The 19,472-nt window shown below is 42.5% G+C and overlaps 1 protein-coding gene across 1 annotated transcript; it reads right to left on the bottom strand.

Moving 5' to 3' along the window:
- Positions 1-14,778: 14,778 nt before the first annotated feature.
- Positions 14,779-19,472, bottom strand: LOC131474821 (inward rectifier potassium channel 2-like). Its single transcript, XM_058652512.1, has 2 exons — positions 19,210-19,472; positions 14,779-17,448 (listed from the first exon to the last, which is right to left on the bottom strand). The coding sequence occupies exon 2, from the start codon at positions 17,200-17,202 to the stop codon at positions 15,886-15,888; it is 1,317 nt and encodes a 438-aa protein (XP_058508495.1). The 5' UTR covers positions 17,203-17,448; positions 19,210-19,472; the 3' UTR covers positions 14,779-15,885.

Genomic DNA, 19,472 nt, shown 5'->3' on the forward strand with positions numbered 1-19,472 from the left:
TCTGCACATTGCAATAAGACAATGTTTTCCATCCTCTCACATGTGATACTGTAAAGACAGCATAATGTAATGAAAGACTATGTGCAGAGGCCAGGTCTAGTGTTTCCATCTCTTGCCTCAATTAGACTCCCATGGTAACTCAAACTCTCTTGCTGAGAAAGTAGAGCCCGCAGCCTCCACAGTTATGAGCCTGAATTTGTGTAATTCCACCTCGTCGACGTGTGTTCGTGACAAATTGCCACAAATTAGGATGCCGTGTGCGTAGTTACAGTTGTTACAGTTTCGACTCCTGTAAACACGCTTATGTAAGTACACTGAATTGAGCGCACGCCTCCCGACGAGCTGCGTGTCCTCTGGTTGTGTTTTTGAATAGAGAGCCGAATCCTGTGTTGCTCTCTTTCTGAGTGCCTATTGTGCTGTGAACACGAACGACAGTGAGTCAACAAAAGCTCACTTTGAGCAGACTACTCCACTCTTGAGTGTGTCTGTCAAAGACCGATGACTTCATGCCAGGATGAGAAAACTCAATGCTAGTAGACTGCAGGCAGTGGTCCAAGGCTGTGCAGAAGAGTGGCCTCCCAGACACTGAACTAAAGACACTTGTTTATTTTTTTTATTTTTTTTAGGAGAGCAGGCCTTTGATGAGAACTTACATAATGCCACTCAAAAAGGTTGTCGTGTGAGGAGAAAATGGCCAGCATCAAGTTGAATTACTGTCCCAGCACAGCGATGCAGAAGAAAATCAACACTTTTCGGAACTCGCCGACAAAATCAGTGAAAGAAGAGTGGTATATAAGTGCATTTCTTTCATTTTATACTTCACCAGACCTCAAATATGTCATTGCTTCAAAACATCAAGATTTTATAAAAGTAAACATTTGTTATAGGTGTTGCATAATTATAGTTTAAACTTCCCCATCACACAATACAAGCACAATTTACATGAATCCATATAAAAGTCCTCTGACATTGTTGCTCATTTGTTTAAAATGCAATATTTACTCTGATCTGGCTCGGCAAACATGATGAAAACATTAGAAAAAGCTGCAGGGCAAATAAAACCCGCTGCTCCTCATTTGGTTGTTTGTAAGTCTTAACAAATATATTGGGGAAAGGTATGATTTTATTGGTAGACATTGATTTGTCTTCTTTCAGTATTTCGTATCCACCAACGTGCGAATGGAGAAGAATCTTGGACCTTTGAAGATATCCAGAGTTTTGTTGATTGAAGCCTTTGTAGAGTTGAGGTCACAAACTAGTAGTGATTAAGTCCATGCCTATTTTTACCCAGAGAAGTAAAGTTTGGGAATGTTTGCTGTTGCTCCAAGGGACCGTGGAGATGGACAGACGAGCGCTACACAAGACATGTAAGTATGCACAGTCAAGTTACAACGATGTCCTTATCTCATGCCAGATCTCACGACCTCCTGACCTGCCTGCGTCCTCCACACGGAAATCCAATGGCAGTGTTTTGCACACCACCCAACAAGTCATTGTAGTGTCACAAACATGCACGCCATGATCTGTACAATCACCCTGATTTGTGATGACTGATCTGTGTCAATAATTACTCATTGTGTTTTTTTTTTTTCTTTTTCGACGGACAAATGGGAACTCTGGCTAAACTCGGGACATCAAACCTCTGTGCCCCGCTGACCCTCTGTCTCCGTTCCTTGCCAAGGAAAGCCTGGCCTGCCCCGCACCGTGTCCTTAGATGGCAGATGCACAAGCGGCAGATGACGTTATATAAGTTTGCATGACACGGGGTGAGTAACTGTGATGGAAAGTTAGGATGGGGTCGCTTTCCTAAAGGAGGGTAACAGAAATCGGATCTTCTTGGGGCGGTGGGCTGACATTGCACAACCTTACACAATGTGTTGTACTGTAGATGGGCTCCAGTTGCACCAGGTCTGAGAGGGCTTAGAGGGAAGAGTAATGAGTGTTGACAGGGACTCAGAAAGATGTGACCAGGTGAGTAGCCTTGGCCCATCCCAGTTGGAATTACAGGGTGTCTGGTGCGAGAAAACATGTACACTGTGTAACCACTGATCTTAGGAGCCGCTGCAGAGAATTCTGTCTTTTAACAGCCGTCTCCCTATGTATAAAAATGACAGGTAAGACTCACTCTGTGAAGGATATGCTCCACCCGAGGTTTGTTAGCCCACAGCTCTACTGGCTTGACAGTCGTCCACAAAAAATACTTTTGTCACTGGAGAGAGAATTCTCTTTGTATTTTTGTTTGTCTGTGAGCAGCAAGACATCAAGAAGTAAGAGATGGATTCAGATGATGATACTCAGGGAAGAAGTGATTATTATTATTATTAGTAGTACAACTATGGTAGTTGTAGTGGCGAACGTACTCTTCATTCCAAAGCCACCAAAAGTCATTCGCAGTAGGCAGGTCTCTACGGGCTTGACTCGTAGGTACCGTTTTAATTCATCAATCACCAAGGCAAGACAGAGTTTGCACATTTATCGATTGATCGATTATTAATCGATTACTAAATGAATTGACAACTATTTTGATAATCGATTAATTGGTTTGAATCTTTTTTCATGATGAAAACAAGATTTCTGATTGTTTAAGCTTCTTAAATGTGAGCATTTTCTTCACAGAAATCATTAAAAGTTAATCATCTTTGTTTGTGGACAAAACGAGACATTTGAGAACATCATCATTTCCAGGTTTGATGAACACCGATCAACATTTTTTAAGGTTTTCTGATATTTTATGGACCAAACGATTCATCGATTAATCGAGACAATCATCGACAGATTAATCGATTATGAAAATAATAATAAAGTTGCAGCTCTAAACTACTTTAACTGTTCACAAATTACACTGTAACAAGTAATCATCCCCCCCCCCATGTAATCTGGGTCATTAAGGACGGGTTAAAGTAAATAATGCAACATAATGACCGGGTTTTAGCACATTTTAACACAGCTATAGTGTTACAGTATATAATACTAACGCGAGTGCAACTCTGCTCAGTGTACTTCTGAAATGTAAGATGCAATCCTCCTCCCTTCTACCAAAAGCCTTGAGGGGAGTTTTGTGCTCTTTAGATTCAAAGGATTGGGTGACAAAGCAGATACTAGTCCGTGAATAAATCCTCCTGCAAGAAAGGAAAAGGTCTCAGAGGGACTCGCACAGAATGAGGCAATTACATAATTATTCGGGTGAGATTTTTGTCGTAAATAAATGGCCAGTGTGTTGAACTACTCAAAATAGTTTGAAATGAGGATTAACCTGGTATCCGATGCAAGGGCAAAGCCCTCGGTCTTGATTGTACTGTAAGGACTCTTAGAGCCCAGTATTAAAAGTCAACTGGCATTGTTCTGATGCCGCCACATGGACCGATTTGACAATTTGGTCTGGATTAAGCAAGTGGTAATTCCACTTTGAAGGACCAAAGGCAATGGATGTTACAAATCACAGTGTCAAAGATTCTCTCGATTCATTTATCAAACATATATATCTTGGAAATGTCTAGTTCACCTGTAGGTTCTAATAATATGAGCTGTTGTGGCAGTAAAAATAGTCAAAAGTCACACATTTTTAATCATTTCTATTGAGATTTAAAAAAAAAAAAAGAAGTGGGCCGCCAGTTTGGGAAACACTGGTACACACGGTGAATCTGGCCTCGGCTAAAATAAATATGCACCATATACAGCGTGGCCCATTAATAGAGACTGTAATTATCAGCGATAGCAATTAGCATAGCTTCTGTGTATAATTCCAGCCTCGCCAAGACATCGCTGGCAAAACAAGGACGACGTGTGCTGTGCACCGCATGATTCGGGGACATTCGGACTATTTTAAAACTTGGAGCGGCCAAAGCAGGTGAAATGTAATATGTGTGCGTTCGCTGCCGGAGAAGAAGTGTGGTGGGTTTGATGTGAACAAGTGGGACATCTGAGGACATGAGGCACTCGCTCCTGTCAAACCACAGCTGAAGAAAGACCAGACTGCCATGCTGCTCAAACTCACGTCTGTTAGGTTACAGGAATTGGGCTCGACACCTTTTTTTTATATTTATTTCTACGTGGTTCAGTTCTCAGCCGGACATCTCCCACTCGCCTGATTACATAAATGTTGTTTCCGTGTTTCCAGTGATGACCTCTAGCATCACTAACAAGCATGTATTGATCTACCAGTTATGTTGCGGTAGGCGGCCAGGCAAAATGAGCTGCACTTGGAGTACGACTCGGACTACTAATAAATTCCTGAAAATGAATAAATACTAAATAGTTGTTGGCGTTTCTGTCAAAAACTGTGGCTCAAAATGTTATTTAAATAATGACAAAATAGAGAGTCACAGTCATGACATCATCAGGGCTATAACTCGTGAAAATGTTCATATTTTTTCCGAAACAGATCCAGAAACGGAAACCTTTATTTATGTCTTGAAGAGTTTACTTCCTGATCTTCCCTGGGGGGCCACTGAGCGGAGGAGGGGGTGCTGTTCACTCAGGGTCGGCGATATGATTTTGAAAATGATATCACAATACAGAGTTTCACAATAAAAGTGTCTGTGCTGACATGGAACAATGTATTATTAGCAATTAAAAGCATAGAAGTGACTCATGACTTAATGTTAAGTGGCGGGCCGCATTGAATTGAATGCAGGGCCACATTATGGCCCGTGGGCCGGGAGTCTGAGACCTCTGGGTTAAATAAAAATCTACTAATCCTTAACTGATTTCTTGATGTGTTTACATGTTGTGTCAGGTCAAAGTGTCACCAGCTGCTACCACTGTGCTATTTTAAATGCTAACATGATTGTGACCACTTGCTGCCCTTTAACTTCAAGTGTGTTATTGTTTTTTTTAGGAGACAAGTTCATCTCCACCTCTCATCGTGAGCATCGTGAAGTTTCCATAAGCTCAGAGTTCATGAATTTTGCTGACATTTTTATAAACAGCGGCATCCACTGAAGATCAATTTGCAGTAAAAGGCAATATAGTAATAAAACATTTAAAGTTTTGTTGTATGAATTTCATCATAATTTTTTAGTCTCGTCTTTTCATTGTTTTGCATTATGTTAATGCTAGCTGTCCACATTGCCATTGCAGCTTTAAAGTTAGAATGCTATGATGTCGTTTTATTAAAAAAAAAAAAAAAATATATATATATATATATATATATTTTTGAAGGCACCAACAGTACACTTTCTTCCAATCAAACAATTACTGTATGATTTGTACTGGTGCTGACTTGAATTCACCTTAAAGCACAGTATGTCTATATAACAATGGCTTATGGCTTTAACTGAACGAGCAGCTTTGAACAAGCTGGACATAGGACACAGTTATCGACCATATATGAAATGAAAGGTAATCTTCTGGACATAAATGCAGAAGTAGAAATGTATTGAATATGGAAAATAAGCCTCCTTCTCCCTTGATTTATATGTTGGTAAACATTTTCCTGTAGAGTGAATGGTCTTATGTGGTAGTTTAGAGTTTTCTTCAATAGAACATGATGCCAATTTTGTATCGTCCAACAGGAGCCTGGTTGCACTTCACGCCTCTGGATATCCGTTTGCAAAACGTCAACATGGCACCGACCAAATCGTGACTCTTGAGGCTTCAAAACAGGAGTCGACGTCGGGACCGGTTGCCACTCGGGCACGACGTTGGTGAGACTACCTTTATCATCTCAGCTGTAATACACAACTAGATGTGGTGCTTTTCAGTATTACCCTTTCTTTTTTTTATTATTATGTCACTTCTTTCATCCTCATTTGTCACAGATAGTGTACAAGAGGGCATTCACTTCAACCCGAAAGAACCACACCAGGAGCATTAACACTCCAGGGAAAGGTTCCACTGGACTAAACAAGGCTGGTGAGGACACACCCTAAAACACCTCTAATGCTCTGCTAATTATGCCGACTTATTCAGTATGTTTTGCCTGTGCCCTGAGGAGATCTCAGCTGAGTTGAAAACACACAGGTGGCCTGTCAGACGTCAGCCATGCACGCCTACTGTCGATACTGCCCGCTGTTGGCAAACTCCACATTTAAATGAAAAGATCCGTCTTCAGGACAGATTACTGCAGGGCTGAACAGTATTCCTCCAGCCCTCTGCGCACCTGTTGCTGTTGACACTGGAGTGAGGTCAGTCAAAGATTGTTTTCTTTGTTGCCATCACATGACCCTTGGTTTGTTACGGTGGGGATGGGAGCTGGCAGCAGAAGGCAGGAGAAGTTAAAAAGCAGTGGCCTCTTAACCAAGGCTGTATTCCTGAGGGAGAGTTGATGCATTTATTGCCTATGTAGTCGAATGGAAACAAGCTCGTCCCCTGTGACAGCGAGTGTAGAAAGATGCTTCTCATCAACGCCGGCTAACTGCATGTCTGTGCACGCTAACGCAAAACAACGCAGGCTAAAAAAAGCAACCGAACCGCTGAGACTTCATTTTATATATAAACCCGTGCTAATCTTCTGGAGCCCAAAACTGATTGCGACGCTATATGACTTTTGTCCCTCAGAGGATATACTGTGTCTTCATACAGCCACTGTTGCCACGGGCTACCTTTTGCATCAGACTGTAGCAAGGGATGCTGAGACGACGACAGGTTACAGTTAATGGGAGAATTCACCGTAATGCTGTCGCCTATTTATTCCTATGCCTCTGCACCTTCTGACAGCCGGCGGGCCGAGGCGCTAGGCCCACGGCTCATACTTTCCACTCTAGCGTATCTTGTCATACGCAACCTCTAACACACACACACACACACAGAGCGAATCTCTAGTGAATCTCTGCAGACACACAGACACGGTGACATTTTCTTTGAGCAGCATGTCACAAAAAAGAAAAAAAAACAAACAACGAGGACATTTCTTAAAATGTGGTACAGACATTCACTCAAGGAGACTGTGATGAGAATCGGGTGATCAAAGGTCAAGGTCACGATGGCCTCGCACAACTGTTTCCTTTTCTAATCTTGGGAATGCGTAATCCTATGGACCCTTTTAGAAAGGCTTTTTCAAATGACACTGTGGCCTCACAAAAACATGATTTTGTCCTCCTTAAATAATATATTGAATAATACAGTATGTGTTATATGAGCCTGGAAAAGTGTTATGCGTTAGTTGGTGGGCAGTCTTGCTAGTTTCATTTTGATTACGTCCATCCTTTTATCAGATTAAACATTGTTTTGTCCAACATTATTTTTATTTGATCTGATCATCGTAGCAGCATTTCCTTTATAATTATTATTATTATTATAATGTCCTCCTCCTGCTGCTGCTCGCCTGTTATTTTAAGTGACAAGGAAAGTCAAAAGATCAGAACATAACATTGATTACCTGAGCTCTCAGGTGTAATGCTGAGCCCGCTCTCTGATGCAGGGACACTCTTAATTGGCGTGCCGCCTCTCTCCAGTTACCTGCTCCCCTCTGTGGACATGGAAAACTTGCCCCGCTTTTGGTCCGCGCTCGCCTTCACGAGAGATCACTTCCATTACAAATAGGGTTTCTTGTACATCGCATTAATTAGACCGCAGTCATGACCCAGACCTTTTCTTTGGCATCATCCCAGGGAAGGATGGCTTATGTTTGCTGAGTTGTACAATATAAACGTTGTGTATTGCGCTTGTTTTACAATATATACTATTTCGGGCACTGATTTTGTTTGCTTTTAAACTGATAGGGCAATACATAGTATGTGTGGTGTCTGTGTTTTCTGACTTTGGAGCTCTAGAAACTTGTCTATCACGTCAATCTTGGTCTCTCTCTCTCGCTCGCTGTCTCTCACTGTCTCTTTCCCCTGAGGACTTTGTAATCAAAAGTCACATGTCACCTCCCGCGGAACATCAGCTGCGTTGTTTTCCTTATGCCAGACCTGCTTAAACCAAACATAAGCCACCTCTGTAATCTCAGGACAGGCAGGTCAGGGGGAGAATATTGTGCTGTGACATAAAGAATAATCTCCTTGTTAGGATAAATTGAATTCTGAGGACAGTGAAGAGGTCACTTGTTGTTTTTTTTAGCATGGAGTAGCTGTTATTTGAGAAAAAATATCAGTTTATTCATGACAAAAAACACCAAGAAAATGTCTGAATGCTGGTTGGTCAGCGAGTGAAAAACAAGTGTTATCATTTGTGCATAAAACAAGTAAAATCAGTTGTTTTTTTTTCTTAAACACTTCTCTTTATTCGTCTTTAAAGCTCAGTACACGGTGTTTCGATGTGACTTGGACAATTCCCCATATATTTCTCAATCCCGTCCCTTACTTCATGGTTTGTCGTGAAGAATTCAGCGTCCCGCAGCCAGATGTCATGAAAAACAAAGGAAAAAAAGTTTGTGTCCCAGTAAACATGCACCTGTGACGTCTGAAGACAAGGAGATAATCTCATCTAGGAAAAGGGAGCTGGTGATGATATCGACCATCTGCTTCATCTGTGGGGGATTTGATTGGCTCGCTGCAGCAGAGCAGAGCCGAGCAGTGAGGATGATTAGGCCTCCCTGGTGTCCCGTTCCACTGGGTGCCAGGCTCGGTGTCATCATTGATTGGGTCGTCTAATCTTGTCCTGTCTGAATTCAATCTAAAGTGGCTTGGAGGAGGATGATCGCATTCCGCTTTGTGTTGTCTCCTGATTTTGTGTGCTTTGTAGAGAGTCTTGCACCAAATTCCTACTTCCTACTTTTTTTTTTTATAATTAATGCGATGTCTTTCATGGCTCTGGGCGGAGATCTGCACCTCCAGTGGCACCACTTCTGTCTCACATTAAGTGATCTAAACTGGGTTTAATAATATACATCTAACCCCAACATGGTGATGAATAATTAATGATTATAAACTCACTAGGTTTAAGTAAGGAAATAAATGTAACTGCAGGTTTACTGTCTACTGTTAACATGTCAAAATTGCATAAATTAAATGTAAATATCGGCAAGTGTCAACAAGCAAATTGATAACACTTTACAACAGCGATATGGCAATGACATTGTGATCATTTTCTATAAAAGAGGTAATATTACCGTAATAATGTCTTACTTTTGATTCAGTTTCCGGATTTGTAAAGGAAGCAGTTTGGCCAAAAGAACAGTCACATGTTTTTACTGTTATTTCCAAAGTGATCGTCGGGTATTATTACCATGTTGTTACTAGCAAATGTAATGCACACTTATATTACGCAAATACTATGTTCAGCCCCCAAATTATTTTGTTAAAAATATTCTAACATAATCCGTCTTGTAAATGCCCAACAACTCATTACAAGTTCTCCCAAATCTCTCTCTGTCAATATTACCCCCTCAAATACCCATTACACATACAATTGCTTAATCTTGTGAGCAAGAAGAGTTTGTTTCCAAGTTTCTTTCTCTCCGTCTCTGTCTGCACTCCAGAGGCCGGAGCTGACGCTGCCGGTTGCCCAGATATTGTTATAGTAACCCCGGCTGTTGGCCTTTTAGTGGCTCTTTTATGTTGTGGCTGCTTCGTCCTGAGGGGCCCGATGTACCACACATCCAGTGGAAAGATGCCGGCTCCATTCACAAAACCACGTCCGTGCCACTGAGGGAGAGCTCTGCGAGTGTGGTTCAGAGCAGGGTATAAGAGACACGAGCGTGTCAATCCCCAGAGAAGACTGTAGGAGAAGTGACACTGTAAGTCGTTTTGAACTTATTGCCAGTGTTACATTATTAGTGTGCTGCGTCATTCGTATAAAAATGGGCTCTATACCTCCCTTAAAGATCCCTTAAAAGTTGTAAAACCCACTTGAGCAGTAGAATTTGCTTCTGATACTACTCCTAAACCTGTCCAGCGGAAATTCGTTTTCCCAGTTTCTGTGCATTTGCATGTTACAGAGCTCATTCGCCAATGACTGGCAACAGTTTATATTTAAAAGTAATGCGTCCCCAGTGTTAAACTCTTATGTGTGAATGCATTTGTGTATAAATGGAAGAGATCACACATACCAAAGTCCTCACACTTTTGCAGATGCTTTCGTCTTATAAAAAGAACATGAGAATATTTCGATTATTTTACAGCCGGGACAGCATCAATGTCAATGCCGTCAATGCATACACATATTGGCCGGCGAGAGCAGTTTGGCGGTAACCTTTGTTGCTGAAGGGCTGGACGCGGTTCAGCATGTATCCGTGTCTCATCAGCTGTCCTCGTAAACAAGCCCCTCTCAAGTATCTGCCGTCCTTAAAAATTCTCCACCCTTACAATCGCCGTGTTTATGGAATAGTTTCGCATCCTATTATTATTTCAGTGTTCAGTGTACAGAGTTAAAGGGTTAAAGTTTCTTATCTCATCAGGGACGCTGAAGAATGACGAAGGAAAGAGAGACGCGCTGCTGATCTGACGCGTCACTTTCAGCCCCGGCCAGCGTAATTAGTTTGAACCGTTTTCGAACGGATCGATATTACCAGCAGAGCGTGTTATAATGGAGCCAGACATCATACATGGAGGTCAAGAATCAGTGTTGTTGTTGTTGTTGTTGTGCCTCCATTAAAGGGCGACAGTGTGACACCTCACCGGGCTAAATTCTCTCAGTGTGAGCTGCGACTGGCCAAGAGCCAACAGTGAACATAAAGTAGGTATCACTTTTGTTTCCTGGCTCTGAACGGATTTGTCAAGGTTAGAGGAGCCACAGCCAGCGAGATAAAGGTCAGCGGCGCCAGTTATTGATGGTGATACAACAATGTGACGGCAACCCCCCCACACCGAGAGTGTGTCTGACTCCGAATACAGCTGCATGTTTGAATGAAGAACGGGGAATAAATGCAATGAACGGTTAAAAAAGAAAAGAAAAAAGAAAGTAGTTAGTTAACTGACAAACACACTTGCTTGTAAGCGCTGGTGTCTTTGTGCCAAATTCCTTTTTGTTGCTGCTTATGTGTGAGCAGACACACCCGCCACGGATAAATATACATATTGTCTTTCAGCAGGCTCGGGGAATGGAAAAAGCCTGAATCCTGTCCAACATATTGTACCTGCTGGATTCTCCTATTCCTCCCTCGAGTGTCATGAGACACTCAGCTGTCAAAGATATGGAGCCAAAATGAGTGTCGAGAGTCGTGTGTGTGTGTGTGTGTGTGAGAGAGGGAGAGGGAGAGGGAGAGAGAGAGGAAGCATTTGTATTTGTGTTTGTGTGGAGGTGTAAGGTCAATATAGTTCATGTAAGCAAAGGAAAACAATCAGGCAAAAACAAAAATGAAAGCGGGGGTTATGAGGTTTGAAGAGGCTACAGTTTGGGGTTAAATTAAAAGTGCTTTTCTTTTTAGCTATTAAAGGGTGTAAAGAATAATGCACCCGTTGACAAATGAATAAACACAAACTATAAAAAGAAGTGAGCCCCCAAATGATACTAAAAATAATTTGAAATTCCTAGTATGATAGGAGACACATTTCGAGAGGTGTTTGACCGTCACTCGCCGGACATCTGCTTCACACACATGATGATGGGTGTGGCAAAAATGTTCTGGATTACAACCTTGAGTGTATTCTAATACCTCTGACACTGAAATCAGGCTATTTTTTGAGGGATTGAATGGATTATTACAGGGGCATCACAACATTTCTGACTATTTTGAACCGCCGCTTTTGTGACACCCGATATTATTTTGAATGGGTAAAGCAGCCGTCCCAACTACCTTTTATGCAAACTTCATCTTATACTCAAAGATGACCCCATCTCCCATCTGTAGGTCCTGATCCAGTCACAGGAAATGACTGTTAAAATCACTCTATGCTTTTCTCTATGCGCCACACACTCCCTCGTCAAACGGCTGCCATCATTGACTATCTGGCTGCATGAGACAGCCGGACTTCGCCGCACCGTCAAAAACCCACTGCGGGCCTTATGCAATTGTCAGAATTATGTAATTACCACATTTGATCCGGCCCAATTCTAGGAAAAAGCACTTTGTCTTTTCCAAGTTTATGTCGTCTGTAGTGCAAGGCTTTAAATCACACTACGGATGACAATGTGGGAAGTAATAATGATAATATATATTTCCTAAAACACTGTTTAATTTCCAAAGTGACCTGAAAGTACTGGATCGCAGGCTCAGAGCGGCTGTTACAAAGCCCAGGCCACCATCAAGCACATCACCACATCCATTAGACTTGGCTCCCGTCCTTGGAGAAAAGCTGGCAGTCTGCAGGTTCTGTCCCACTTCCAGTGGCAATAAGTCATTTTGACTGAGTGGTTACAGTCCACGGACGTCACTGCTAACTACAGCTTTATTTTACTGTCAGAATTATTGTGCCGCTTTCTCGGAAGTCACACGAAAGATGGTGATTTAAGCGGTCAATGAGGTGATATTTTCTCTGATCTCTTGCAGGAAGTGCCAAAAATAATATGCTCGCAAGAGAAGGGATTTCAGGGGGTCACCAAAAGTTCACGCTGATTTCCCAACAAGTGCGCTTGAAGAGATCCATGTCAACAGTCATTTGTTCGTCTCTTCGTGGTAAAGAAGGGGCCTACGCCTTCATCATCTCCAAATACCCGATTTACAGTAAGTCAGCCATGCTCGGTGACCTCAACTTTGACAACCACAAAGTCCTCGCCGAGCTGAGACATAACACCAGAGACTGGTCATTTCTTATGATATAATACCTTTTATAAATATGTTCAGGAAAGACGGGACACACTTCCTCCTGAGGAACAAAAAAAAAAAAATGTGCCAGCGATTTTAACACTCACTCGAAGTGACAGTGGCTGAGGTAAAACAGGAGTTTCTGAGCTTTTATGAGGGGTAACGGGAGGACACATGCTACACTTAAACACGCAGTCATACATTTACTTTTTATTTGGTTCATGCTAAGGTTTGGAGCATGGAATATGTCTGATGTCTAATTGCCTCTTTGTGTATGGAAACGGTTGCCGTATTTGACACTAAACCGATAAATCGCCGCCGCGTGTCACATGTTGCTTTGGCTGCTTATGTTTTTATTCGCCCATCGAATCTACGGGTCAAGCATGTTGATAGGCAAGTTCAGGCGAAGAGACATCATCATCATCATCATCATCAACATCGACAGGAGCTTTGTAGGCTTTGACACTGGCTGTCAATTTCTTTCAAACAGAGCCTCCACTGAGCAGTGACCGTCCATCCTTAAATGAGACCAAGTCTTTTTTTTTTTAAAAGGAACCAGATATTGAAACTGTCCAAATGCTTGTAGATTTAGATGCTTTAAAAAAAATGGCCAAGAAGTTTCCATGAGGTTTTGAGATTGAAGCAGCAAGAGGCAGATTTAGTGGAATTACTTTTATAAACAGACAAAAAAAAGAAAGAAAAGACAAGTCCCCATTTTCACTCAAAGTCAGAGCTTTGAAGCCGTTTCATTGGCTAATGTGGAAAAAGCCCAGAGGCAGCACCCACTTTCTAGAAAACCGGATCAGATCGGCTCACTGCCGACCCGCGGACATTTCTGATCGATAGGTCCCCCGAGTGCGTCTCATACCGCCATGGAAACAAACTAAATATGCTGATCATGATATGGATCACACATTGTTTAACAGGATTTTATGAATAATGTTGCCAACGCTGGCTGAATCCTCTGTATCGGTTTGTTATGCAACCTGCTGTGTGTGTCCATGTGGTTTTGTTCACGGGTCGCACGAGCTACAAATGAATCAATTCTCTTCTAAGTTGCAGATGCACAGATGACTGGAATCATGGTGATTGTTAGATCCACACATGGATCGGGTCACAGCTTTTCTTTCTGAGGAAGAAATCTCGGCCTCGCTTTAAATTCCCCGTAGGTGTGAGAGTGAGAGCGAATGCTGTGCTCGTCTCTATATGTCAGCTGGGATTGGCTCCAGCTCCCTGCGACCCTCATAAAGGAGGATAAAGCAGTATAGACGATGACTGAAATCAAAGTAAATGATGGCGTGAGCTTACACGGGCTGCAGAGTCTCAATCAAAATGCAAATCCCTGGAAAAGTCTGCCTCTTTTGTTCCAGTTAACATGGAATGATGGGAACAAATTCTTCACAATTCCTGTATACGCACAGTATTATCCATTGACATGTGTGCTTGCAATCAATTCCCGTCAGCTTCATAACGCTTTTGTTACATTTTTTTATTGAAAAAAGAGGATAAACTGTAATATCAATATACAGTATTTGCTTTCTAATTTACAAAAGATAAAAAAAAAAAAAAAAAAAATTATCTGCATAGTCTAGTTTGCACAGAAAGGTGGGAAGGCCCTGGAAGTGTCAATCTGAGAACGGATCAAATGTCTTCATAGATTTCCTTGCCAGAGAAACGGGACCCAAGCCTGCGCGTGTCACAACAACACGGGACAGAAATAAATCAAGTCCAGCCTTGTGTTCGACTGAAGTCAGGTTTCTGATTGTGAGTGAGTATTAATCGATGGACCTGATCTTCAGTCAGATGAAGAAAGGGCCCATTCAGAAATCGAACTTGACAAGACCTGCAGTTGCAACGCGAGAGGGTTTGATCCGTGATGCCAAGAACACTGATGTTAATATAAACAAGAGACTACGTTAAAACCAACTCACATGAATCATAGATTCAACATGCAATCACTGTTAGATGAGGAAAAGTCCAGGTCTTAAATCAACAACTAACAGATGAGTTAAGGTTGTCTCTTTAATATATTATGTACACATTTGGCTTTTTTTCTTTCTTTTTTTTTCTTTAGTGGAAAAACAAAACAAAAACAACAACAACAACAACAAACAGTTTCTGTTGCTTTTCAGAGGGAATTCTCTGGTGAGGAAAACAAAGTGCATTGAAGCTTTGGAGAGCACACAGACAGAATAATCCTTGTCTACATCTAGAAATAACAGTATAGGCTGCTTCTGCAATCTTCAAAGTGGATACTTTAAGAGACAAATAATACATTTTGGCTCCTAGATTTCTCTCTAAACATACAAATATGTAACTTAGCAGCACTTATCAAAAACATTCATCACCTCGGCTCAGGCCAGAGCTTCCTGTCACATTCTGCCACCGACTGTATTGCACGTTAAAAAAAAACACGACGAAGACTTGTGAGAAGTGTCCGTAAACTCTCTTTTTCTCTTTGTGGAATCTAATGCAGCGTGTGCTCAGTCAAAGAGACAGCAAAAGACGCTATACTCAGAAAAAGAAGACAGAAGATGTGTTGTGTATTTGTGCTCTCGCTCTCACACCGAGACCGTCGCGCTGAAATAACATCGGACCTACACTTTGCTCCGAGACCAGCTCATTCACAAACGGTAGCCTTATTTATCCACGTGGTTGAACGTTTACGTCAGTCAGTCACTTTGAAACAGGATTAAATAAATGTCTAGTTTGAATTATGTTCGTCATTGAAATGAAAGATTATTTTAGAGATAAACCGTGCGTGACATTCAGGCCACACTCACTCACTCACACACAAACTTGTTTTTATATGTTAGTGAGGACACATCATAGACATAATGCATTCCCTAACCCCCTTACCCTTACCTTAGCTATAACAACTAAGGGCCTAACTCTAACTCTGAAAGCAGAGTCTTAAGCCCTTAAAATGGTCAGGCCTGGTCAAAATGTCCTCACAAAGATATAAACACACACACACACACACACACACATTTTCCGTACAGGATGATCAATGCAAAATGTGTAAAGTGGAAATATGCACTTGAATAAATTAACTAATGTGGTCAATCCAATTACTATCCTACCTCATGATTTAGCTTAATAAGTGACGGTATCTAACCCATTTGTAGGTTTGCGTAACAAGGTAATTTAACACCAAACACTTTGACCATATACGGTATAATGATTGTATTTCCTCTGTGACTTGAGCGTGACTTTGTGCATAGAGCATTTGGAGCGCAAATCTCAGTCTTCGCGCTTTACTGACAGCAATCAGAGCTCAACACGCCCTGTGGTACTGTTTGAACCTCCTTTCCCTGCATTCATATTTCTGATTCCGCCGTCAGAGGTCTAGATTCTAACGGTACAGTGTCCAGATTGCATTCAGAGTCTGACACCTCGTCTGTGTTTGTGTACTCGGGTGCGTCGACCTCCTCGGCACTCTTCGGCCTGTTCACGTCTTCCTCAAACTCTTCCTCCATCTCGACCTTTTCAAGAGCCACCTCGTTCTCGTAGCAAAAGGAGTTCCTCAAGCTGGAGGTGTCGGACTTTTTCTCAGCGAGTTCCCTGGCACTGCAGGCGGGCGTGCTGGGCACCTCGTAGGTGTTGTCGAAGCGAGAGTAGTCCACTCTGTAGTAGTTCTTTTCTTCAAAGAGCACCGGCTCGAAGCGGTAGCCCCACAAAATCTCGCCTGCCACATATGAGCTCCGACACTGGGTGGTCATGGCCGTGGCCTCCACCATGCCTTCCAGAATCACTACTATCTCAAACTCTGATGTCTCCAAATCCTGTTTGCTCATCTCATGGAAGGGGCTGTCCTCGTCGATCTCATGCACAATCGTGATTGGAGACACCAGGAATATTCTGTCAATGCCACTGTCGAAGCCCACGTCGATGTCCACCTGATCCAGAGGGATGAACTCTCCCTCTGCAGTGGTACGGGACCTGAGGAGCTGAGCCCTGACGTGGGCCTCCACCAAGTGACTCTTTCGCAGGTTTCCCACGCGCCACATCAGGCACAGTTTGCCGTCCCTCATGGCCACTGTGGCGAAGTGGCTGAACACCAGGGTCTCATTCCTCTTTTTGGGCTTGGCCATCTTGGCCATGACAGCACCAATGATGAAAGCATCAATGATGCAGCCCAAAATGCTTTGGAAGACGACAATGAAGACAGCGACGGGGCACTCCTCTGTCACATAGCGATAACCGTAGCCGATTGTCGTTTGGGTCTCCACTGAGAACAAGAACGCAGCGGTGAAGCTGTCCACGTTGGAGACGCACTTCTGAGTCGTACTCTCTAAGTCCCCGTAAGAGAGGGCTACCAACCAGAAGACGAAGCCAAAAAACAACCACGATACCAGGAAAGAAAGGCAGAATACCAGCAGCATCCAGCGCCAGCGAATGTCCACACAGGTGGTGAAGATATCTGCCAGGTACCGCTGGCCCTTTTCACTCATATTGATAAACTGCACATTGCAGTGGCCGTCTTTCCTCACGAAGCGGCTCTGACGATGTTGCTCTGTGTGCACCTTGTTGACCTTGCCATTTCCGTAGCCGTTCGGGACAGCGATGGTGGCCAGCTTCATGCCGTCTTCCTCAGAGGACACAATGCTGTAGCGGTGGCTTCGCACACTCCCCATTACTTCTGCCTGGGAGGGCTGGGCCGATTCTGCTTTGGACAACAGTCTGAGTTTTTGGTAGAAGCGGTGGAGAAACAGTTTTGAAATGATCCCGGGGACAAACTGGAGCAGAAAATGTGGACAACAGGATGAGATCCTGCGGGGGAACTGGGGAGGAACCTGTGTTTCTGCAGGAGTGCCGTGCACTTTGGTGAGGGCAGGTCACTGCTCTCTGTTGGCTGATTTGGACCTCATCAGTGAAGTGGGCTGTGGAAATAACAGACAGAGAGAAAAACAGTTTTAGAGTAATTGGCAGGAACCACGGCAAAGATCAGCACATGTTGGTGTGTGGTTACCTGCTGTTTAAATAATGGATTGTACACTCAAAGTTAACTAATGCTTTTCTCGCATTTGCCGACAATACACACGGTGTATACAGAGTAAGCAAAAGAGAACTATTGTTTGTACATTATCAGTAATAGATATAACACATTATTTGAGCACTTACAGAGGATGTTAACCCTGGTTAATGTAAGTATTAATTAGGCAGGTCAGTCCATGGGAAACTGAGTCAAATTACAGGTCAAGTTCATGTTAATTTTGTGAGCCACTGTAAATAAATACTATGCAAAACAAGTATCAGTATCTGAGCAGAGGCATCTGCATCTGATTTGCATGTGTCTGAAAACATGAAAATGAAACAATGACAAAAACAACAGTAACTTTGCAACATGTGTGCAACAGAATGACAAGGACAGCCAAATTCTAAAACTAACGGATCAGAAATCCACGTCATCCGTGCGCTGCTCGTGCCAAAGTAACCTTTGCTTCAGAAACTCATCTGAGTATCACAATAAAACATGAATACATAATTAAATAAATGACATAAAGTCTAGTGGAGCCCTTACTTAACTTAACCACTCACGTTTCTTCAATTTACCAAACACAATACATAAATAAAGGAGAAATGTTTTGCTACCACGGGTCTGTTGTGCAAGTGACGAGGGATAAGATGTGCAGGACGTGTTCCTAAATAACCGCACATCATCTTCACAAATGATGTCACAACTGGATTGACTACAAATAGCAACAAGTCGCGCACACACACACGCACACATATTAATATGGGGCTCATTCATTCATTCACACCTCGGACCACGCCAAACATTTTGTTTGTTGGATTTCAGAGATTGTATTTGTCGAACTGAGTGCAGCGTTCATGACCACGAAACTGCACGGATCACTGTTGTCTTAGAGAGGAAAGAACATTTCATCTGCCGTATAACCTGCAACAATATGGACACATTGTTCACAGTTTTCTTTCACAGTGGAGGGACAGGAAACTGTATGTAAACATGACATCAGACTTTTTGTTGCACTGACATATTGACATCCCTCTCGCTCGAGTCACTACATCACCTCACTTGTAACTGCAGGCATAGGTGCACGGTGACAGGACAAGCTTCCAGAGGCTGCACGACCTGTGATTGTTTGTTTTGCATGTGTTCTCAATTAGTGCCAACAGCTGAGGCAGATGGAAACTAATTACATAAAGCTTTTTTTTTTTCTTTTGTTTAGCAGCAGCAGCAGCAGCAGCAGCAGCACACTAATCAATAACTTTGGCCAATCATTGGACAGATGCCTGGATGTTGCTGTTTGCAGCACAATGTTGTTTTTACACGGTGCTTATACAGTACTTCACATAATGTGTCACTACAAAAAAAAACAAAAAAATTAAAAATAAATTCCAGATTTTTAAGTCATGAATGTGCAGATGGTCCTTTAAACATAATGCACATGATGTCTCCTTAGTACCAGAGTGTTATTATTAGGTAGTAGTGGTAGCAAAATAAAATAATAATAATATAACAATGTAATAACACTATGCAAGAAAAAAAACGTGACAAAAAATTCTGTTTTTGTCATTGTTTCAGTCAATTCACAATATCAATCCCCCCCCCCCCCACACACACACACAACGTATCACTCATCACCTATAAATGAGTCTAAAACTTTAATTGCACCTACCTGTTGGTCCTTGCAGCGCAAATCTGCAGTTTCCTTCTTGTAATTAGTCCCATTGTGCACCTCGTTCCTTTATTTTCACTGCTGCTTTATTGTTTCCTCTTATTTTCCCGTCGGGAGCTGTACATTTTGCCATAACCATCTCCAGCAGCACTGAGCAAGATATTTGTCATAGACCGACTTTAAAAGCACGTGTGCCTGTCCCCGCCCCCTGCTGCAGCCACGACCAATGAGAGGCTGCAGCGCCTATTCGAGGCTCTGACACC

Source organism: Solea solea, chromosome 16, assembly GCF_958295425.1.
Source record: "Solea solea chromosome 16, fSolSol10.1, whole genome shotgun sequence".
In the NCBI taxonomy this organism is placed as follows: Eukaryota; Metazoa; Chordata; class Actinopteri; order Pleuronectiformes; family Soleidae; genus Solea; species Solea solea.

Bases quoted from the DNA above. Each gene is read 5' to 3' on its own strand.
- LOC131474821 (XM_058652512.1), bottom strand. From the start codon at position 17,202: ATGGGGAGTGTGCGAAGCCACCGCTACAGCATTGTGTCCTCTGAGGAA.